We start from the raw sequence: 22,392 nt of genomic DNA, 5'->3' as shown, positions 1-22,392 counted from the left end.
TTCTCATTTTCCTTTTTTTTTCACTTTCTTTCTCATTTTCCTATTCATTTTCCTATTCATTTTCCTATTCATTTTCCTATTCCTTCCTTCCTTCCTTCCTTCCTTCCTTCCTTCCTTCCTTCCTTCCTTCCTTCCTTCCTTCCTTCCTTCCTTCCTTCCTTCCTTCCTTCCTTCCTTCCTTCCTTCCTTCCTTCCCTTGTATTCTTCTCACTTTTTTTTTAGTTTTCTTCTCTTTTTTTATTTTTTCCCTTGTTCCCTTTCCTTCTGCCTCTCCTCTCCCTCCCCCTCTCCGTCCCCCAGGCTGTCCCTGAGGGACGCGGTGTTCCGCGGCCCTGGTGGCCGGGCCGGGCGGTCCCCGCCGTGCGGGGGCGCCCCGGGGCCGCGGGCGGGCGTGCCGGGCCTCAGCGCACGGGCACCGCGGTGGGAGGGCCGCGCCGCGCCTCTTCCACCTGCCCGCGGCTTTAAAGTTGCAGCCGGGCGGGACGCGGGATGACTCGGGTCGCGCTGTGCCGGCCGCAGCTACTGGGGCGCATCGCGGTCTCGTACACGAAGCGGGGCCGTTTTTCTCCATCGCCCCCGCCCGGCCGCTGTTGCCTTTCCCCGGCGGCCGGGGAGCGGGCGGGAAGGGCCGGTGCGCCCGGGAGATGCCCATGCCCGCCGCGGGTCCCCCGCTCGGCGCATCCGCCGTCCCCGGCGCTGCCGCGGTTCTCCGCGCCTCCGCGTCCCGGCAGCGGCCGGGCGGGCGCGGGTAGTGCCGCCGCTGCCGCCTCGGGCCCCTGCAGGGCGAGCCATGGAGCCCGGCGCCCCGCCTGACCTCCGCGACGTCGAGCAGAAGCTGGGGCGCAAAGTGCCCGAGAGCCTGGCGCGGCCCCTGCGCGGGGAGGAGCTCCCGGTCCGCCCCGCCGCCGCGGCCCCCGGGCCCCGCCGCCGCCGCGCTGCTGCGCTGGCCCGTCTGGAAACGAAACTTCAGCTCCTGAGGCAGGAGATGGTGAGTAGCCGGGCGCCGGCCGCAGCCCTTCCGCACCGCTCGGCAGCACCGGCGGCGGCCCGGGACGGGGACCGCGCTGCCTGCGCCCTGCCGGCCGGGCCCCCGCGAGAAGGAGGTGCTGCCTGCCTCCGCAGCAGCAGCCGCCGCGCATCCACCTGCCGTGGGGCCGGGCGGCAGCGAGGGCTCTGCTGCCGGCTGGGAGAGCAAGAGGCCGCTCGTCGGTGCGGCGTAGAGCGAGGCACTTGTCGGCTCTTTCCCTCGCAGCGGGGCAGTTCGTCAGGAGCTCGTAGTTGGCTTCTGTTCCAGTCAGCTCGTTAGAAGTACTGAAAGCTGGAGTACCAATAAATGAAATTATGCACTATCCCTTTGTCGTAACTGCATTTTCTGCATTGCACCTGTTTCCTTCTCATGGCCAGCACCTAAAGACACACAGGATATTTTCAGGCTGGAAATTTGGCCTGGAATTCGGGGACTTGATTGCTGGACTTCAGAGACTTAATTAGTTCCAAACAGGCTGATGAAGAGTAATTCTTGAAAAAACAACTATTTCTACTTTGGTTGAATGGTATATTTTCTTCTGCCAGTGATCTGCAATAGGACTCTCCTGTATGTAGTTCAGATCCTCTAACTTGTTTACTTAGTGCAGGTGCTTGTCCTACTTTATGTTCCCATCTCAATGTATTTATTTTGCCATAAAATGTTGCCATTAAACTGGTTTATTTTTTCAAAGACAAACCAAAAGGAAACTCTTTGCAAGCAAGTGACGAAGTGATTAGTGAACACCCAGCAGATATGATCTTGACAATGCAGGTCACTTCAGATATGTGAGCACGGATAGCTTCCATTTTTATTAGTGAGCGCTATGTAAAGTGTCAAAAGACACTTTTTAGTAGCAGTTCTTTCTGTAGCTCCTGTCATTAAGCTTATTTGAAAATGGGATGAATTTTGGTCAGGTTGGGATGGGGATTTTTCTGGCAACATGTTGAGATAACTTTATGCAACAGTCTTGGAACTCAGCCATTTACAGCCAATAAATCAATATCATTCTGTGTGAACAAGTTCAATGCCATGCCGCAAGTCCCTCTACAGTGCTACATATCGGTACATAGCTGTGTAGGTTTGTAAGGGTTTTTAGAAGGGTGCTGGGCAAAAAGGGGAAGGGAATGGATATTCTGAGAGTTAATAGCCAAGATGGAAATGTTAATCTTTTGGTGTAACTTACAAATTACACATGCTGTTGTATGGCTTCGTACTATTTGAGAGATCTCCACAAATCAAACTATCAGCGTATTCTGTGGAGATCTTTTAGCCACCTTTCAGAACTAGACCGGGCCAAACAAGAAAGCTGGGGAGAGAGAGGGGCTTTTGACAACAGCATGGAGTGACAGGATGAGGGGGGACAGCTTTGAACTGGAAGAGTTCAAAGATGCAGAGATATTGGGAAGGAGTTGTTTACTCAGAGGGTAGTGGGGCGCTGGGACGGGGGCACGGCACCAGAGACATTATGGGTCCCTTTCTGCTTGTCATTTGGAAGGTGTCCCTGCCCATGGCAGGGAGGTTGGAACTAGATGATCTTTAAAGTCACTTCCAACTGAGGCTGTTCTGTGATTTTAGGTAATGATCACTGGGAATTTCAGTTTTAATATTGAGTAAGACACTGTCTGCTTATCTCATGCTTATTTTTTAGTTTTAAGCTTGCATGATAATAATACAGTGACCTGCAGGTAGCTTATCATGTATGGGATGTCAGACTGCAAAGGGCAGCAAATAAGGTAGCCAAGAGTTTTTAACAGAGCATGACTGTTCATGTCAAGACAAGTAGGCCTGTTAAGGAAGGGGACCTGAGTGAATTGCCCATATCACCTATTCCTTTCCAGCTGGTCTCTTCACTTACTTTGCACTTGCAGATTTCATGTCACACTCTTCTTTTGCCTCTTCTTCCTCCCTGCATCCTGTTTCTCTCTTTTCTCTCCCTGCAGTAAGCAGGAGCATGTTTTAGTCCCTCTCCTGCTTTTTGTCATGTCAGTGACTGACTGACTTTTCTTATCTAAACTAATTTCTCATGCTGAGTAAGAGGAGATACGTTACAATGCTCTTACCACTTCTGGTCTGTATATGCCCATTAAACCACCAGTACAATGACTAACTGTGAAGTATTGGTACCCTATCTATACCTTTCCCATGCTCTCAGCTGTCTTCTGTAATCCAGAGTGTGAAAGTGAACTACCTTCCTGGATTTTTTTGCTCTGGCATCTTCAGGATTTTCCTCAACCCTAAGGGTTTCTTCAGCTTCTTAATCTGTCCCTTTCCCCTCTGTAGTTTTCTTAGCGGACATATTTTATAAATTTAAGAACAATATCAGGTTAAAATTGTGGTTTCAGTCTATGTTTCTTTCATCTTTTTTACTGCATATAATTTCTAAAATGGAGCTAAAACATCTATTTTCTTATTTCACACCTCTTTCTAGTGCATTATTCTTTGGCTTTGCTGCAAAGCATAGGAGGTCTTGTGTAAGACAACAGTCTTGGACATGTAGAAAAGTAGTCTATAGCTGCTGCAGTAGTAAACATGCAAAAATTGGAAACAACTAGAAAACCAAGTGTCATGTGTTCACCTTTCTTTTTCTAGTTGTACAATGATGGCAGCTTCTACAGCTTACTCACAGAATTTTGGATAGACCTACCTCTGCTTTTGTTACTTGCTGATTCCAGACTTGAGAAGAACTTTCTGTGAACATATAAAAGCCAAGGTTATTCATGTCCTTCTTTTCTACTGGTTTATAAAAAAACCACAATGTTTGACTTGGAAATGCTGGGTTTGACTGTGAGCCGCAGTACCTGACAAATAGATGGGGTGTATGTGTCTGGGTAAAGGACTTGAGGCTTTCCCTTGCTCCTTCAGATTCTTTTGCAGTTCAAGATGGTTCTTTTTACCTCATGCCTGATTTGGCTAATGGCCACTGAAATCACACACAAAGCACACAGCATATCGTTCTTGAAATACCAATCTGCTTGGCCAGGTTTACTTAGCTTTTCTTATCCTCCCTTTTCCCATGAAGGCCGTGATGGAGACTACATTGGATCCTGAAAACCTTTGTTATAAGGCCATAATTAGAGAACAAGCAAGATGTAATTGCCAGTGTGAGTCAAAACACTGTGGTCTGGTCAAACTTGGGTGGAATGAATACCTCCCACTATCTGACCCTTGATTCAGTATGAAATTTTTCACTGTTATAATCTTTCTTCCCATGGTCTTATAGGTGGAATGTTCTGTTGGGGAGCTGAACATAAACCTTTATAACTGCCTTTATAAACCTTTATAGCCTTTTTTCTAGTGTACCATGCTCTGACGACACCATTCAACACATGCATCTTCACTGCAGTAAATAATCTGTGAGTCTCATTCTGCACCCTGAAATGATACTGCTTGTAAATCCTCATTTCTCCTTCACAAGTTCTGGGGTAACTCAAAGGGAGATTTTCTTTAACACTCAAAGAAAGAGATTGGGTGGGTTTTTTCCCTTTTAATTCAAAAGTTTCCAAACTCAACTCTTTAATGCCTCTTTGCAAGCTAGAAATATAAATAGATATAACCTGCATTACATACAAAAATTTAAAAATAGGTTTACATGAAAATATTTAAGGCAGAAAAGGTAAGCTGTGTCTTGGAAGTGAGGGGTAGATGGCAATGCTGGTGTTTTTAATGAGATTCCTTCCAGTGAATACTGTTAAGAATCAAATTGTGTTAGTGAGTCTGATCATCCAGGTTGGTATACTGAGTGCAGCAGTTTTTAGACTGAAGGATAAATAATCCTATTTTCAAGGAGCTGAGTATGCTAAAGCTATTTAAGATAGAGGAATATTTTTCATGCTAACTCATTAGTTGAGTTTTCTTCTTCTTTGTTCTCCTAGTTCAATTTTAGTATAACTATTTTTTAAAGACAATTAACATTGATACCTAACAAAATGAAACTGGAATTAATGCAAATGGGATAATTACATTGGCAATCCCTCTTGGTGTTTTTGATGGTGTGGTTTCTTTTTACTTTTTTTCTTGGTTTTGGGTTTGTTTGTTTTTTAACCATCCCTAACACATTAATGAAGCTAAATGAAAGACAGGGCTGTTGTAACCCTATTCTTTCATCTCTAAAGAGTCTGACAAACTTCATATTTTCTCAGATTTATTAGATCCACAGTTTTGGAGGATCTGCATTTATTAGTTTCTTTGAAGGACTGATTTTAAAAAATCTAAAACTGTGACTTGAAATATCTCTTTAACACATGCTGTAGGTGCAGGCTGCTACATTCTCTATTTTGTATGATAACATCAGTTGTCTTAACTGAAGCCAAGATCTGGCTTCAGTGTGTCTCATCAGCAATGCAAAGCTGTGTATCACATGCTGGTTTTCAATTAGATTAATTGTAATTTTTGCTTAAAAACTTGACTGAAGATAAAATCTTAAATATAAAATTACTGTGCAGGTGAGTTTGATTAACCTTTGTTTCTTAAAGAGCCGTTATTCAGTGAATCCCTGAAGTGAGGCTCTTAGACAAAAAGAAGGCATACAGAAATAGAAATTAACTTGTTTCCCCAGGTCCTCCTGAAGTTCACTGAAAGAGGGGTTAATCCTCTATCTTGCTAGCAAGTCCTCTCCGTGCTACTCCAGTTTGCATGATGTAATAGAGGAGTTCGTAATTTTTGTGTATAACACAGATTGGGCAGCGATCATGACAGTGACTCGTTAAAATGATCTTGTCAATTAATCCTTTGGGAAAATAATCAACTCTAATAAGGAAAAAATGCAACTTAATTACAGTGCCAGTACTTTGCCAAGTTTTCCTTTTTTTCAGATCATCTCTGGTAGGATGAGTTGACGAAGGTTATTTAAATTAATGCATATTTAAACATATGTTTTGACTGGCAAACCTCACTCAGTGCCTGGCAGAAAGAAGGATTTGAATTGTAGAACATCTCAACGTGGTACTCAGAGTTTATGTCTGTTCTTATTCAGCTTTAGCTGTTGCATGGCCAAGAGTCCATGAAACCTTGCTGGTACCTTAACGAGCAGCATCAATGTGAACTACTTCAGTATGCATGCATCTGTCTGATGTGAATCATCACAGCAGCATCAGAAATACTAAAGTCAAGACTTCCAGTTAGACTGCCCATGTACTGTGAGACTTTTGCCAGCTTTTTTTTCAGAAAACATGTAATATAATTTCATTATTCCTTCCTGATTACTTTTTCAAGAGTAGAAGAACCATTGAAGTTGGTTTTTGAAGTCTGATTCCTGACAATTTGTAATGAAATGATGTGAATACTAAACCACTTCTGCACAGAGTTGTACAGTTTATGATAAGTTTTAGCAAATAGATTATAACCTTTCTGATCATCATAAATCGTCATAACAGCATGGCTTTCATAGAATAGCCTGGGGTGGAAGGGCTACTTCAGAAGACCACCTGGTTTCACCTTTAGAAGGGAAGGGAGTCTGGGTGACATTGTCAATCATTCAGTCCATCGTGAAAACCTCAGCCATGTCACTGGGGAGGTTGTTTGCCTTCAATCATTCTCATGATTGATTGCCTTCACTGAAAAAAGTTGAGCTCATATTAAGGTGAAACTTCTCCTGGTCCTCTTTGTATCAGCCGAAATTACTGGAATGCTGTGCAGAGATACTCCTATCCCCAGGACTTCTCTAGGGAGAAAAGACCTACCTCCTTAAGTCTTTCCTCCTATGGCAGATTTTCCAGCCCTTTGATCATTGTAATTTTGTGTGGATGCTTTATTTTATGTGGTTACTTATGGCAACAACAAATTAAAATTATCTTTTGTGTATGAACAGGAAAACTTGAAATGCACAATACCAAATAGGTATATTAAGCAGAGGTGATCGCCAACAAGTGCATTTCTACTCTTCAATACTTCCTTTTTCCTAACAGTAATTAGTAAAAGAAAAATAATGGATTTTCAATTCATGTTTTAAAGGTTACTAGATTATTTGTCTGTTCTCTACCCTCAAAGTCAAAACCTAGTAAACTTTCCGCAGTGGATACATTTATTTTCCCTGTGTTTCATTTCTGTCCATGTCCAGGAAGGGAGGCTGGTTACTGGAATCTGAAGCAAATGAAGGTGAAGTTAGAGGAGTGAAAAGACAGAGGATCTGAGCTGTTGAAAAGCAATTGTAATTCAATTAAATTGAGTGCAATTTCTCTGATGGATTTCACTTGCATTTATAAACATGGAAGTTATGCTTACTATATGTAAGCAGTTCCAAAAGATGGTTCTCTGTTTACTGTTTGTAAGGATGAAGTGCTCTGATCATAAAACTACAAGACAATCTCATAAAAAAAGGGAAACTTTTTTGTTGTGAAGGCAGACTCATAGCCTTTACTATCCAGACTTAACTCCCATAAATGTGGCTTCTAATTATAAGCTTTTTCCCGTGGTGGAAGTGCTCATGGTAAGTAACTGGAAGCAGCTCTAATTTGGAGGGTGACCAAAATGAGTGACCAAAACATGTCCAGAGGGTCCATAAACCGTCTTGTATTAAATCTTGGAAAGATATAAGCAACATAGTTCAACCTTTCAAGCTTTTTCAAATCTGTAAGGATATTGGGACGGTCATTTATTTCACTGGTCACTTGTTCTGTGTTTCAGAGTCCCTCTGGTGCCTGCCTGAAGATAAATATGTCTGAGAATCCCCCTCTTTTGAAGTAGCTCTCAAGCAGGTTTCTCTTCTTCCATAGAAGAAGATAAGGAAGGACATTAGAGAGTATATGTATGTCAGGTATATAAATATATAAAGTCAGCTACTCCATTTTGTCAGGATATGGAAACTCACCTATAGGTTCCATAAACATGGAAGAGAGCATACTGGCACACCAATGCAACTCTGGCCTCAGCAATCCAATCCTTGTCTATCCCCATCAACCTAGCCATTCTTAACACTTACAGTTTGTCAGGAGAATGGTATGGCACATTTCTTAATTAACTGCAAACTAGCTAAGCTGCCAGAGAAGTTATCCGAATGTTTCATTTGCCATGCTGTACAATGAACTCCTCTCAATGCTGTGTGGCCCTGGTGGGTGTAGTGCCAGATGAAGTGAAAGCATTTAGTGACTTTTAAGCAATGGTAAATTGCTATTCAATTTCTGGGGGTTTCAGGTTCTATAAACACTTCACTGGCATAATTTGTGGTTTTGTTTGCTGCTGTTAGGTATCAGCTGCATTCATGACTCAAATGCTTCCAGAAGAAGAGCCATTTTGCTGCATTCTGGTTTAGCTATGAACCCTGTCTCTTTATAGGTACAGAAGGAAACACAGCTGAGAACAATAATGCAACAAGTGTTTTCAAGCTCACACATTTTTACCCCAAGGTAGAAAAAAAATAGAACAGCTTGGTTGCTTTGTATTTTTCTTTTTTTTTTCTTTTCTTTCTACAGGATTTCCATTGGTTTAAAGAAGTGTTGTATTTGAGATAGTTGCACTGCTCTTGTTAGCTCAGACACTTGCTTATGAGCTACAGCAAACATTGGACATTACTTTCTTAACATTCAGTTTAAAAGACTTTTTAATTTAAAAACTTCAGAAGGATCAGACCTTGATCCTTCCAATAATTATGAATTACTAAAAAAAAACAGTCCTGACACCAAGGAGGAAACTATGAAGCATTTCTGTGGAAGGAGGAATAGGATCTGTATTGTCTAGCCAACTCTTTAGAAAACTAGTGAAAATCATGAAGACAGGCCTCTATTCAGCCCTGGTAAGGCCATATATGGTGTGCTGTGTGGGGATCCATTTTGGGCTTTCCAGTTTAAGACAAGGAACCACTTGGAGAGCTGGTCCAGCAGAGGGCTATAAAGATGAGTAGGGGTCTGGAGCATCATCTCTCTTATAAGGAAAGCCTGAAGAAACTGGGCCAGTTTAGCCTGGAGAAGAGATAGCTGAACAGGGATCTTACCGAAGTATACAAATAGATTAAGAGTTGCTGTCAAGAAGATGGGACCAGACTCTCTTCAGTGGTGCCCAGTGACAGGACAAGGGACAATGAGCACAAACTGAAATACAAAAGGTTCCATCCATGAATAAGGAAAAGCTTTTTTACTTTGAGGGTGACTGTGCATTGGAACAGGCTGTCCAGAGAGGTTGTAGAGTCTGCCTCTCTTGAGATTTTTAAAACCTGCCTGGACTGGATCCTGTTGAACTTGCCTTAGCAGTGATGTGGCATTAGATCAGAGGTTCTTTCCAACTGCAACTCTCTCATGATTCTCTGATTCTGAATATCTAGTGTTCTTCCTGGAGTGAGATTAATATGTACCCTTATGAGTGTGTCTGGAGAAGACCTGTTCCAGCCACACTGAAAGGCTGGCACAGCCTTTGGAATTTGGCAGCTAATACAGACCATTTTCTTTGTTAGACAAAGGCTAAATAATGGAAGTGATAATGTAGGGGGTTTAGGTTGGATTTTGGTGTTGAAGAACCTTTTTCATGGGTAGGAAGGTTTCTGACTAATGAGATTTAGATGGGCCTGAACAGAAACATAACAACTTGGAGAAGTCATTTAAGGAGTCATTGTAAACTTCAGGCTATTTTTCTAGTCTTCTTGAAACTATACAGCTATGAGAGGGGCAGATATGAAGGCAGAATAATTTTTACAGGACTTTTCCTGTTCTGTGACTTCAACTACATTTTGCCTTCACAGGGCTATTTCAACCACTGTGACTGTTAATGGCTTGTCCACATGTCTTGGCAGAATTGTGCAGTGCACTGAAATATTTTTTCAAGTGTTACAGGGTTTGTAGGAGAAAACTGTAAATCCTGCTGCAGCGAGAGAGGAGAAAGCCTCTCTGCAAGAGAAGAGTGTTACTACTAGCAAACCAAACTAATAGTGATGTTCTTCAAAGGCCTGTGGAATTTACATCCTCCTTTGTTACCACCTGCCACCGGTTGCTGTGACTGAGGCAGGGAAATGAAGGCAGGTTGCTGTTTTCCCTGTAGCCAGATGAGGTAGCCATCTGTGATGATAACTTTATAAAGCTGCTTAGGCATTCACCAGTGCAGAGCTTCAGTCCACCCATTTCAGACAAGAAAGAAAATGCAACCAAAAAAACACTACGATCTTTAATATTTTGTAATTTCTTTCCTTCATTGTTATTAGTTTATACTCTGTGAAGTTTAATAACAAAATTACTCAGCAGAGCTGTTACCAGCTCTTTTCAAATACAACCAAACTTCTCTAGCCCAAATTCTGCTGTGTTTTCCTTGACTAGTTCTCTCTTTTCCCAGGTTACCTTTGGTTATTCAGAAAGGCCATATATGTCTTTCCCTAGCCATGTTTTGCAAGTCTTGCACCTTATTTTTCCTCCCCAACTACCTTAGTAGCTAGTACTTCCTTACAGAAGAAGAAATGAGAAATGTAAGCAATCACCTTGATTCCTTCTAAAGCTACTCATACATCTGATTATTGCATTGACAGCTATGATTAATATTCTTTGCTGAACTAGAATCACATCATAATGCCCCAGTGCTCCTCTATGTAGAAATCTTTGCTAAGAACAGGTTTAAGTGCAAAGTGTAAAAGAGTATATAAAAGTATATGGCATAAGCTAGAGTTGTTTTGGAGAAGCTGAGGACTGCACTATGTAGTGTGGATATAAGTTATTGATTAGAGAATTGATCAAATAATGTGGAAAGAAAATGTTACCTACAGTGCCTGGTCTTGCCTAGTAGTTAATAGTTCATGACTATTAAGGTACTCTTACTCTTACATAAGGTACTCTTACTACCTTCTGACATCCTTGCCTGGAAGCATAAGATGTGTGTTTGTTTAATTGTAAACATTCATTGATAATCACACCTTGTGACCTCGGGAATTAATTGCTGTTGTGTGTTTCTGTGGGAAAAAAAGGGATCTCTGGGGTTTTGAGCCAAAAGGGCTCAAAAGTTGCAGCTGGTGTAGTTCTCAACAGCCTGCTCAGCTTGTTGTGCTGGCCAATTTCAGTATTTTAGCTTGCTAGAAATGGTTGTAGCCTGTTTGCTCCTTGATTTTTATTCCTTTCATCCCAGATGCAGGTTAGCTTCTAGCTGTTCGGTACCTTCTTAGTAGATGAGAAAGAACTAAATTACTTAATATTTTTTGTAGATACATGGAGGTTTAAAAAGGTGGTTTTGTTTGAAAGACTCAAAATAGGCCATTTGATGATATCTAAAGACCTCAAACTTGCTAGTACTTTCAGAGAGATGTAAAGACTATGTAGGGACCATATTTTAGGAGAATGGTGATTACAGCACTGAGATTTGGATGAGGAAAAAGTAAGCTGAAAGACATGGAATTTCAAGCAGGTCACAAAGTGAACATAAACAAAACAAAACAAAACCCCTTATTTTTTAAGATACTGGCTCATTTATATTCAAAAATTTATCATGGGAACTTAACGCTCATAATGTTTTAATAGGGGAAAAAATCTCATTTATTAGCAAATCAGTTTCTAGGACTACTAAAGTGTTTTTAGGAGCTCATGTGATAATTTATAATACCAAGGCTGTCTTGAAGTTCTTTTTTATTCTTATCCAGATAAACCTTCAGTAAATAGGACTTCAGGTTGCCTTTACTAGAGATTTCGTTGTTAGATTAAAAATATGCTTTCAATAGGATATACCCCATCTCCAGAACACAGAATTGTTTCAAACAGAATTCCATTTTGAATTCTGGGGAGATTCAGGTAAAGATTTTTCTTTTTAATTGTATGTGTCCAGTGGTATTGTGAAAGCAGACTTGAATTTCAAGAGATTTCAGATTTCTCTCCAGTATTTCTATTGTTGTGTCTCAGTTGCGATACAATGAAATAAGTTGAGTGTTTTGATGACTTTTTTTATAGGTTTGGTTTTTTGGGATTTTTTAGGTTTTAAAATGTTTTCAAACTTTGCTGTTATCTCTATAGAGGCAGTATTTTCAAACTTTGCATATACCTGTAAGCAAACCCTATTATCTTCTTTTATTTTAGTTGTATGCTTTTGAGTAATTTCCACAGCACCAGTATTAAAAGTAATTAGTTTTGAAGGGATAAACAGGTATAGAGTGGTTATTATATTTTTTCATTTTCTGCATAGTGTTTCTAAGAGTATGTTTTGGTCAGGACAGACATAAATAAGGCAGAGAGTGAAATCCAATGAACAAAAAACCAAATTACATGTGTTCTTGAGCCCCAGTACTGTCTCATGTTGGTCAGAAGAGACATGTAGTCCTGCATTGTGGCTGGTGTCCAGAACACTTCATAATGATGCTGTGATCGTCCATCTGCTGTAACACTTTCTGACACCCACAGCCAAATGTTACAGCTTCATATTGACCTGAATGTTTGCAATGGAGTTATCTTGTCTGTCAACAAATGTGGGTCCATATTATGGATTGTTCTGGACACGTTCACCTTTGTCACAGTAGATACATTTCTAAGGTCAGATGAAGCTTTTTTGACAGAAGTTTGAGATATTTGGAAACATTCAGTAAAACCTTCCAGCAGCATTAGAAGTTTTTCCTCTTCACAAATCCCTACATTTTCTCACTGCTTTCTTTCATGTTAATTCAACTAAACTTTAAAAGAGCTGGGATTTTCCTTTTATATTTTTTATCCTTCTGTGATGGGATGTTTCTCTCTTTGAATTTTGTGCTAATTCCATGTATTTAAAGAGCTTATTTAACATTTGTTTTATTTGGACAGGAGGTGAGGAAATAAGAACCTAACTAATTAACTTTTTTTTCCTTCTACTTGCTCTCAATTTTATGTCATGTTTCCTTTTGACTGTCATTTTCATATCTACTTAGGAGATACTTAAATAGCTTCATCTTTTTCACAGCAAAATTAAGAGATGGCCAAAAACGAAACAAAAAATAAAATATACTTTCCCCCCCGGGAATGTTTTTTTATTACACTTAAGCATACAAGATACCTCAAACACTATAATGTTAGGAGAAAAAGTATATCCTACTGATCAAATGATTCATCCTAATCTTTGGTATGTTATTATCAAAGGTATTAATGTACTTGGCAGGCTGCCCACACATACTCCCCAGACAAGACCATACATATTTCAAGGCAGTGAAAAAAGGCCTTGAGATTCACTTCTTCTATTTTTTCAGAGATAATATGACTAAACAATTGCACAGCTTGGTGGTATGTATTTTCCTGTTAAGTATAAAGGAAACAATTAGTATGCATAAAATTAAAATATTAAAATAGAGAAATGTAAATCGCCAGTACTGAAATTTCCTGTATCAGATGATGAGCATATTAGCATAACATTTTGTTCATATATTTGCAAGATACGTCCTTGGAACCTGCTCATTGAGTTATTTATGCTCATTGCCTACTGAACTAACTTGCTTCTCATGAAGTTGCTCTGCTTCCTAATTATTCTGGTGTATTTTCCTACATTATTCTGGTGGTGGCTCAGACCTGACCTGCCCACTTCCTCGCTTTAGCTAATGGGTTGGTAAGCTTTCCTTACAGTAAAATCCTTTTGTGGCTGATGTGGAATCACATGGTCTTTCTCCTTCCTAATTAAAAGTCACTGTGCTCAGAGCTGTGTTATGTGGCTGCGAAATTTTACATACAGACCTGTGGAAATATTTATTGTGAGCACTTGGGGAAGGATTGCAGTGGAAATGCGGGAACTTGAAGCAGGACAATGGCTAGGCTAGAGCCTCTGTTTAAAGTAGCTAAGGGTGCAGACAGAAACTGAAAACTCAATGACTACTCACTTTATGAGCAGCTGGGAGTTCAACCATTGTAATGAACGCTACCTAAAAAATCTGATATGAGGGTTTTAACAAATTTGGAATTTTCAAGAGATACTAGATTATAAACATACTCTTGCAAAAGAAGTCAAAACTTAAGTGGTCAAAACTTCTGTAGTCTGCCACAATGTTTTTATTGTGACTCATTTGTGGAAGTACAGCTGAGAAAGGTCAGTGTAACTTATTTACTTTGCAGAAAGAAGGTAGATCAATGAACCATAACTACAAATCAACAATGGATCACAAAAATTTAGCTTTTGTATATATATGTAGCTTTTTTATGTGCTCCCTCATTGTCTGAAGTTTACCACAAGCCTAAAAATCAGAAGAAAATAAATGGGAAAATGATACAGCAATATATTATAACGCAAGTCCATGCTAAAAGGAACAAGATGCAGAAAAAGCTGTTGATCTACAATTATCACTGTTGACTGAAATTGAATTTAGCTAGCTCAGTGTGAGGTAAATCACAGTCAGAGACAGAAGGCATAATGATGAACATTGCAGCACCTACCTTGACTCCAACAGTCTCATTCTCTTCCAGGCTTTGGTCCATATCTCCATTGTTTTGAGAGAACTTATACGGAGTTTCAGTCAGGTTGGTTGTGTTAGCTTGAATTATTGTGGTGTCTGAATTTACCACAGTTAGTTGGCTTTGCTGTGGAGTGGATGTTGCACATTCCCACAATCAGTTACTGTTCCTCCATAGAATATACCTTCCACTTAATGACAGTAAACTTGTCTCCTTACCCTCTGTCATGTAAAACTCCTTTCATTTTTAACAGGAGATGCTGAAGATTCAAATTCAGGAGAAGTTCAAATTCAGAAGTCAGCCTAGGTATTCTGATTTTTTTTCATCTTGATCCTGAAATACCATTGCCTAAAGCAGCATAATTATATGAAGAAACCAGTGCAAGCACCTTGAATCAGTGGGACACTTTAGAAGCAGGCAAGAAGTTTAAAGACATGCACATGCATATGTTTTAATTTAAGTAGGATGTAGCTCCTGCACAGCCTGTTAATCATCCTCATTTGTTAAAGGAGCAGACACGATTTGTTATTTGTGATTTTATTTTATTTTAGACATGTTAAATGGGAAAAAAGAGCATCTCTTTTACTCACTGGTGTTGAGAAGCTGTTGTAGTACCACTTTCAGCTTGCTCATCCTCAAATGGCATGCTTCAGGCTTTGAGATGGTGTCTTATAAACAAATCCTATGTGTGTCTCCAGACTTATCCCTGTTGTAAACCTGTTAACTTGATGACTACAGTTAAATAAAACTTGAATTCACATATTTTGAATTTTGTATTTTTAATAAGTTGCTTATGGTATTTTAGCTTGTTATGGTCTCACAGAATTAGTCTATGAGGTTTTATTGACCATTTTTTTTATCCTTATATTTCTTCTTACTATATTTGTATCTTGATAAGACTTGAGTAATTGCCAACCACTGTTTTATTTTCCTCACCCTCATCTTTCGCCTCTTAAATTAATTTCCTTAGTTACTTTAAAACTTGTTATTCAGTGTTTGTAATAGTAAAAGTAACACCAGGAGAAAATGGAATAAGGTTAGCTTTTTTTCAGAAGAGGCATCTCAAAATGCAAAATAAATTATTATTTGGACATTGATTGTTTGCTTTTTTTTAATTGCATCTGGAATTAATTGATGGAATTTACTATTCTATAGTAAATTCCATCAATTTTTAGCTGAGGTAACCTCCCTTTTAAAACTTAAAGGGGAGGTAGGCATAGCTGGCAAGCTCTTCATCCTGAATGAGGGAAATAGAAGAAATTGAACAGGAAAGCAGAAAGCTATCTTTGATGCATCTTAGGAAATGGAAACAATAGTAGCATTAATACTCCTGAACCATAGTGGTTATGCAGATCTATTTAGTGTGGAAAAGTTCTACAGGTTTGAAATTCTGTTTATTAAAAAAAAAAAAGTGAGATAGAGATGGGTGTGGTAGTGTTTAGCAAGAGATGGAATTGGCTGCAGGTAATTTCATCTAACCCTCCCCATGTTTGTTACTTCTGCAAGACTTCCCAGGCCTGGCAAGGTCTGAGAGACTTCCCCAGGAGTACTTTGCTACTGTTTCCATCCATTTCCACTTATCATGGAATTTGTGTCCAAACTCAAGATGTTTTAGAACACAGATTCCAGAGCAGCTAACCCTAGATTCATTTTGAGATGCAGAGCAGAGCAGAGCTTCTGATCGGAGTGACTTAAATAGCTCCCTGAATCCTGTTGTGAGGACTTACTTCACTGTGCTCTGGCAAAAAGACTTAGCCTGAAAAAAATACTTTATTTAGGGTCCCTCACTTCTTTTCCTTTTACTAGTAGACTCTTTACAGCACAGAACATAAAAGTGTTGAGAAGAAATGAAAATGAAATCATTTAAATAAACTTAGGGATATCTTTTCCTGAAGCCACATTTTATGGTTGCCATTAATATCCTTGCAGAGTTCCTGTAATTAGAAGCAGCATGTGAAGCCAGCAATTTAAAAGAAAGTAATCTGCAGGAAGAATCTAACATTTCAAACAGCTTTCACAGCTTAGCAGGGTATATTACCAGTCTAGGTTTGCCATTTCTGGAGGGGAAGGTGACCCACTGTGTTTGGAACTGACTGGAAGCTATGTCTGCATAACACACAGCAGCAGAATACAAGGCTGTTTTGCCCAAATTGTGACTACATATGTGACTTTGATCCAAAAGCCAAGTGATCAATGCACTACTTTGGGTGACTGCCAGGGAGCAATAATTGTCTTTGTTAGCAGTCCTGGTCATTAAGATTTTTATTCTAAAAGCAATATACTTCAGTGTTTTCTCAAAAACACTGAAGTATATTAAAAAATAGCATGGATATTTGCATGTCTCTTTGCATATATATGTACACAAAAGCCCTTAATGTTTATATATATACCAATTCTCTTGAACAAGTTATGAGAGTGTTGTACATACTATTACAGAAGACCAAAAGAAAGGAAGAAATATTTTGTTAGAACAACAGGTATGAGAGGGAGACACAGACAGGTGTTTAGTCCAGCTATTCCTTCCAGATTAAAGTTCTGTTTTTTTCTGAATGCTAATCTGTGCACTTACACCACCAGAATGTGTTACTTGAAAGATGCTGTCACTTTAATTTCATTATTTTCTCTTGCTGTGATTAGCTCTTAATGTCAAACATTACGTATTCCTTCCTGTGATCAGCACTATTGTGGAAATATATGGAGCAAGACTAAGCAAAACTATATAAAAGTTTACCTGTAATAGAAATAAATTTTTACTCTTTTGTAGTTTTCTTTATACACCGTAAGTTTTTGCTGAGAATTGGTCCTTAATAACACACACCTTCCCTATAGTGGTCCTATGCTCTAGCTTTAACTTAAGGGACAGCTATAAAAACTGTTCTGAAAAGCCTGTATTAGCTGTGATACGCTGTTTAGATTGTTCCTGAAATGCACCTGTTACTGTGCATAACAAATGAAGCTGTGAATCATGATGAGATTCTATTGTGTTTAGTCCTGTTAGCTGAACCAGTCTTGGACTGACTTGTTTACTCCAAAAACACTCCAACTTGTATAGTCCAACAACTTCCAAGATAAATTGGTTGCAGCTACATAAGTGAGTAAAAGCTCATGTGATTATATCTGTGCTAGAGCACATAAGGGGCAAAAAATGTCATTTTGACATTTTTGTGTTATTGAACAGATAATGATGTAAACCATATTAAAGAAAGATGACACTTGTTATACTACTTTTTAGTATTTGCTTTAGGAAAAGCACACTCTTGATATGGGAGATTTAGAATGACATGGTAGCTAGGAGGAGGAGGATTCTAGTACTCAGGAATGCAAAGAATTGTTTCCAGTAAGGCTATTCCACAAAAATGCTAAAGCTGTTGCTGTATTTAGAGAAAAAAAATATTTCCTGTGAACTGAATCTGAAATATATGAGATGTCTACTTTACCTAAAAGGGACTATTTCATTTGAGTCATGTTGGTGCTAGTTCTGTTAAACATTTCCTTAATCAGCCTTTTGGGAAACTTGTCTTTGAGCATTTTATTTTCAGCAAGTTGCTGAAGTCTGTAGTTGCATTTGAGAAGTTGGGTAATTTATTGCTTTCGTGACAGCCTAGTTGCCGAGCAAATGGTTTATAGTGATTTATTAGTTAGAGTAGAGGAATTGGCTTGGGCAGGAGAACAAAATGGTCAATCTGTTTTCATAACCTCACTTCTCAAACAATGATAGATGGGCAATATTGTTAAAACTATGAATGATAGGTAGAGCTGTTTTGCACAGTACCAGGTTAGCTGTGTTAAATCTTGTGATGCTGGATTGAGAATAATTCAGAAGTCATTCTGGGGACTGGGGAAGGAAGCTGGGAATACATATGATGGTTACACAGGCAGTCTGTTACTGGCAAAGCTTGAAATGTCTTTGCATTGTGTTGTCCCTGGCCAGTAACTAAGGGTGCACCAGCTGCTCACTCACTCTCTTCTCTTCGAGTGGGATCAGGGGAGAGAATTAGAAGAACAAAAGTGAGAAAAACTTAGACTGTAACAAAGACAGTTTAAAAATTAAGGAAATAAATTAAATGAACAAGTGATGTAAAGCCAATAACGCACCATCTCCCACCAGCAGACCAAGCCAGCCCCCAAGCAGCAGCTGTAAAGGAAAGATTAAATGCACAGGTGTTATTGCTGGGCACAACATTCTATGGCAAGAAATAACCATTTGATGAATTCTGGTCAACTGTCCCATCTCTGTCCACTCCACACATCTTTCTCAGTCCTAGCCTACCTGCTGAGGGTGCAGAGTGAAAAACAGAAAAGGCCTTGTTTGCACTCCCTCCTCAGCAAGAGCTGAAACACTGGAATGCTACTGACATGCTTTGGTCACAGATACAGGGAGCAAAACCATAACAGCTGCTAGGAAGAGTCCTAGCTGGATCCACTACAATCTTTCAGTATATAAGAGAATAAAAGTACATTAAAGTAATTTTTAAACAACTGTACCAGTTGGGGAAATTTGGGATACTGAGAAGATGACATTTGAGTATGGAAAGGATCAAGTTCAGATTATACTCTTGGCAAAACAAGATACAGTCTTTGCTTCCTGAGAATGCTCATTCTGTTCCAGTCCATTGTGTATGAACAATACAGGTGCTATTTTTCTGTACAATTGTGGACTTGAAGAATTGTATAAAATATCTGTTGTCTGATGTAATAGGTCTTACTTGTTTTTACTTTATTTTTCAGTTGAGTGAAGACTTTCAAATTTTCAATATGGGAGGGTCACAGATTATTTTTTCCACTATCTATGATGTTTCAGATGAAGAGAAGGAAGCAATTAATATAAGGCTTAAGTCTCACCTTTATTTGTCAGCTGAAGTGACTTAAAAATTGGTTTTATACAGTTTGCCTGTTAAGGAAAACATTAGGATGGTTAACTCAAATATGTCTGTGAAATGCAACACTGTAATATTCCATTAATATTGCATTACTATTAACACTTCTATGTGTTTGCATCAACCACTACAACTAAGTGAGAAAATAGGAGTTTGTTCTTAATGTCCACTTTTTATTTAGTTAGCTATGGCAAATGCTTACTCCATGCCTGTAATACGTACTTAACTCTGAACTTCATCACCTTCATCTAATATGGGTTTAAATAACTGAAAGTTACAGTTTCAATAAATTAAATATTTCAACTCTCAGACATTTATATAGCAGATTTTAGTGCTCACTCAGGAGTAGTGTGAGTAAAAGTTAAATATCCACAAACTTTTTTCCAAATTATGCACATCTGAAAATTTTAGGTTTCCCAGGTAGCCATAGTAAGGATAACTTGGAATGAATGCCTAGACATCTGTAGCCATAAGTAGCTTAGAGTAATGGTAAATAGAAATGGCTTTGTGTCTTGCTTCTCTGATTAGTGAAAGGCTATCCCCAGGAGTTGTCATAGCAGCTGTGTTTCTCATCTAAATGGCATTGTACCAGTGTGCATACAAGTTTTGCCATTGACTATCAGTCCTGTTAATGGAGTGCTTAGGGAGGCTGACCAGTATTAGTATAGGTATACTTTTGGGGCTTTTTGTTTGTTTGCTTGTGGGGTTTTTTACTAGTTACTGAAATATATTTGTCCTAGATAGGAAATCTGGATTTTTTTTGTGTTTTATTTTAGCCCATTCAAGCCTGCTCTTTGGCTTGATTATGAAAAGAGTAATTTTTTAAATTACTTTTGCCTTGTAGGTTAATCTCCGAGCCACTGATGTGAAGCTTATGCGCCAGCTCCTACTCATCAATGAAAGTATTGAATCAATCAAGTGGATGATTGAAGAGAAAGCCATTGCCAGCAGAGGCAGCAGTTTGAGTGGAAGCCTGTGCAGCTTGCTAGAAAGTCAGGAGACATCGCTCCATGGCAGCTGTAGCAGTTTACAAGACTGTAGTGATGGACTGGATGGAATATCAGTGGGGAGTTACTTGGACACCTTAGTGGATGATGTTCCTGGTCACCAAACCCCTTCAGATCTGGACAAATTCAGTGATTCTTCTGTCACGGAGGACTCACAGTCTCTGCATAAACATCCCAAAATTGATTCTGATGAGTACTACTGTTTTGGTTAATAAGAAAAAGTTCCAGTGGGACACAAATGCACTTGTACTTACCCATTGTCTTTGCTGCTATTTTATTTCATTTGCAAAACCCCCAAAGTCCTCTTGGAAGGACAATATAATATACTTCAATTCTATTGCTTTACTTTTCTATTGCTTCTAATGCATTTTCTCCTTGATGGGTTGGGTTTGTCTCATCCTCCTCCTTCTCACATTTTCTTAATTTATTGTCACAATTATTTTTAATTTTTTACAATACTGTATTTACAAGTCTGTAAAATTGGTCAAGGAAAAGCTTTATCTTTAAAATTAAACATCAGAGAATGAGTAAACAATGAGTAACAATTTTGAATTTGTTGTTAATTAAACATCATCTGAAAAATATATATTGTCATAAATTTTCTTGACTACCATGTCTGGTCTTTCCAAAGACACTGTTTTTATTAAGCCTTAAATCTGAATCTTGAAAATACCTCTAGAAAATAATTTTCCTTTTCTAAGCAGTGAAATTTGATTCTGTAAAGCTATAAAGTCTTCGTTTGAAATATAAAGTATTCTAAACTTTTCTGTGTGGTGTTTCTTTCATTTTGCAATGTTCTCTTGTCTCTTGTCTAATTGGTTTTTTTTTGTTTTTTTTTTTAATTCAGCAGTGTTACCCTGCTGCCTTTTCCTTTCCTGTTTTACAAGTAAGAGTTTGCCTTAACTTTTTTGTGCCTACTAATGCAGTAGAGATCTGCAGCTAATCTGTTGTATTGGAAGTACCTGAGCAGTAAAACAGTAACTGTTGCATGTAGAGCCTCTGTTTTTCAGACTGGTCTCTGCTTTTGTAAAGATTAGGAGGTAGATTTTTCTTCTAAGTGCTTCAGAATCATAACAAGCCCCCCAAGATTTGATCCTTCTATGTTAAGAAGAAAATTAGAGAAAAAAGAACTAAAATTGAACAAGACACTCTAACAGATGATGAATCTATATTTCCAGCATACAAACAGCAAAAGAGGTGTTGATACTTACACATCATTTAAAAGTGTTCTGTTTCACCAAGTTTGACAGTATTCCTATTGCCAGTGAAGGCATGAATTCCCTCACTAAAGTAGCGTTTACTAAGTGTAAGGCAGGCTCCCATTTAAAAACGATTGTACACGTTCTGAAGGAATACAAGTACATGCAGCAGTTGATGTATGTGGATTTGGTTCATTCTGAGGTAGTCCAATAAGGTTCTGTTCATCCAAGCCATGATTCCAGGGATCCATCTTGTCCAGTCTTGAGCAACATCAAGTGTAAAGAAAAGGTAAAAAAAAATCAAGAAATTGAAAGTGGTAATTTGTGCTCTGTGACCAGTTCCATCATTTCTCAGTACAGGAGATGTCTGTGTCTCTCAGAATTAAAAAACAAGATGTATGCTTTGCTTTGGTCATCATGATAAAGAACTTGGCAAAGAATTCTTCCCAGGATAATGTTAAGTAGAATATTGACTGGGAATTCAAAATAGATTGTATTATTTTCAGTTATTTTAATCTAGGGAACAGAACTAAACAAAACTCCTTGATATGAAACTGTGACTCTCTTGAAAGTTTTTCTACCTTTATTGCTTGGCATGGAAGTTGAACATCAGGAAGTATACACTCTCTAAATGCAATGTGAATGTGCAATATGCAGTCTTTTCTTCTCCAACTGAGATTTTGGGCAGTAGGCCAACAAGTACATAAAATTTTTTCACCATGAAGAAAATCAAAGAATATTTTTAACATAGCTTCTCAAATATCAAACTATGCTGAAATTACTTGAAGGAAAATACAGGCTGTATCTGTCACCTACTCACTCCCAACTGTAACACTGAATAAAGAGTAATTTAATCAGTGATAGATTTATCACATTATGATTTAAAAGTCCATTTAATGGGAATCCAAGATAGGGAAACAAAAACCCTACTAGTAGAAGCAGTAAAGCAAGAGCTGTATGTGATTAGAAGCTTTTATTCCTCTGTATCTCTTG

The 22,392-nt window shown here is 38.9% G+C and overlaps 1 protein-coding gene across 1 annotated transcript; it reads left to right on the top strand.

Moving 5' to 3' along the window:
* Window positions 1-790: 790 nt before the first annotated feature.
* LURAP1L (leucine rich adaptor protein 1 like) lies at window positions 791-20,965 on the top strand. Its single transcript, XM_066569658.1, has 2 exons — window positions 791-988; window positions 20,038-20,965. Exons 1-2 carry the CDS (start codon window positions 791-793, stop codon window positions 20,410-20,412), a joined length of 573 nt encoding a protein of 190 aa, XP_066425755.1. The 3' UTR covers window positions 20,413-20,965.
* Window positions 20,966-22,392: the final 1,427 nt, after the last annotated feature.

Source organism: Molothrus aeneus, chromosome Z (genome assembly GCF_037042795.1).
Source record: "Molothrus aeneus isolate 106 chromosome Z, BPBGC_Maene_1.0, whole genome shotgun sequence".
NCBI lineage: Eukaryota > Metazoa > Chordata > Aves > Passeriformes > Icteridae > Molothrus > Molothrus aeneus.
This window is presented reverse-complemented; position numbering and strand designations above follow the sequence as displayed.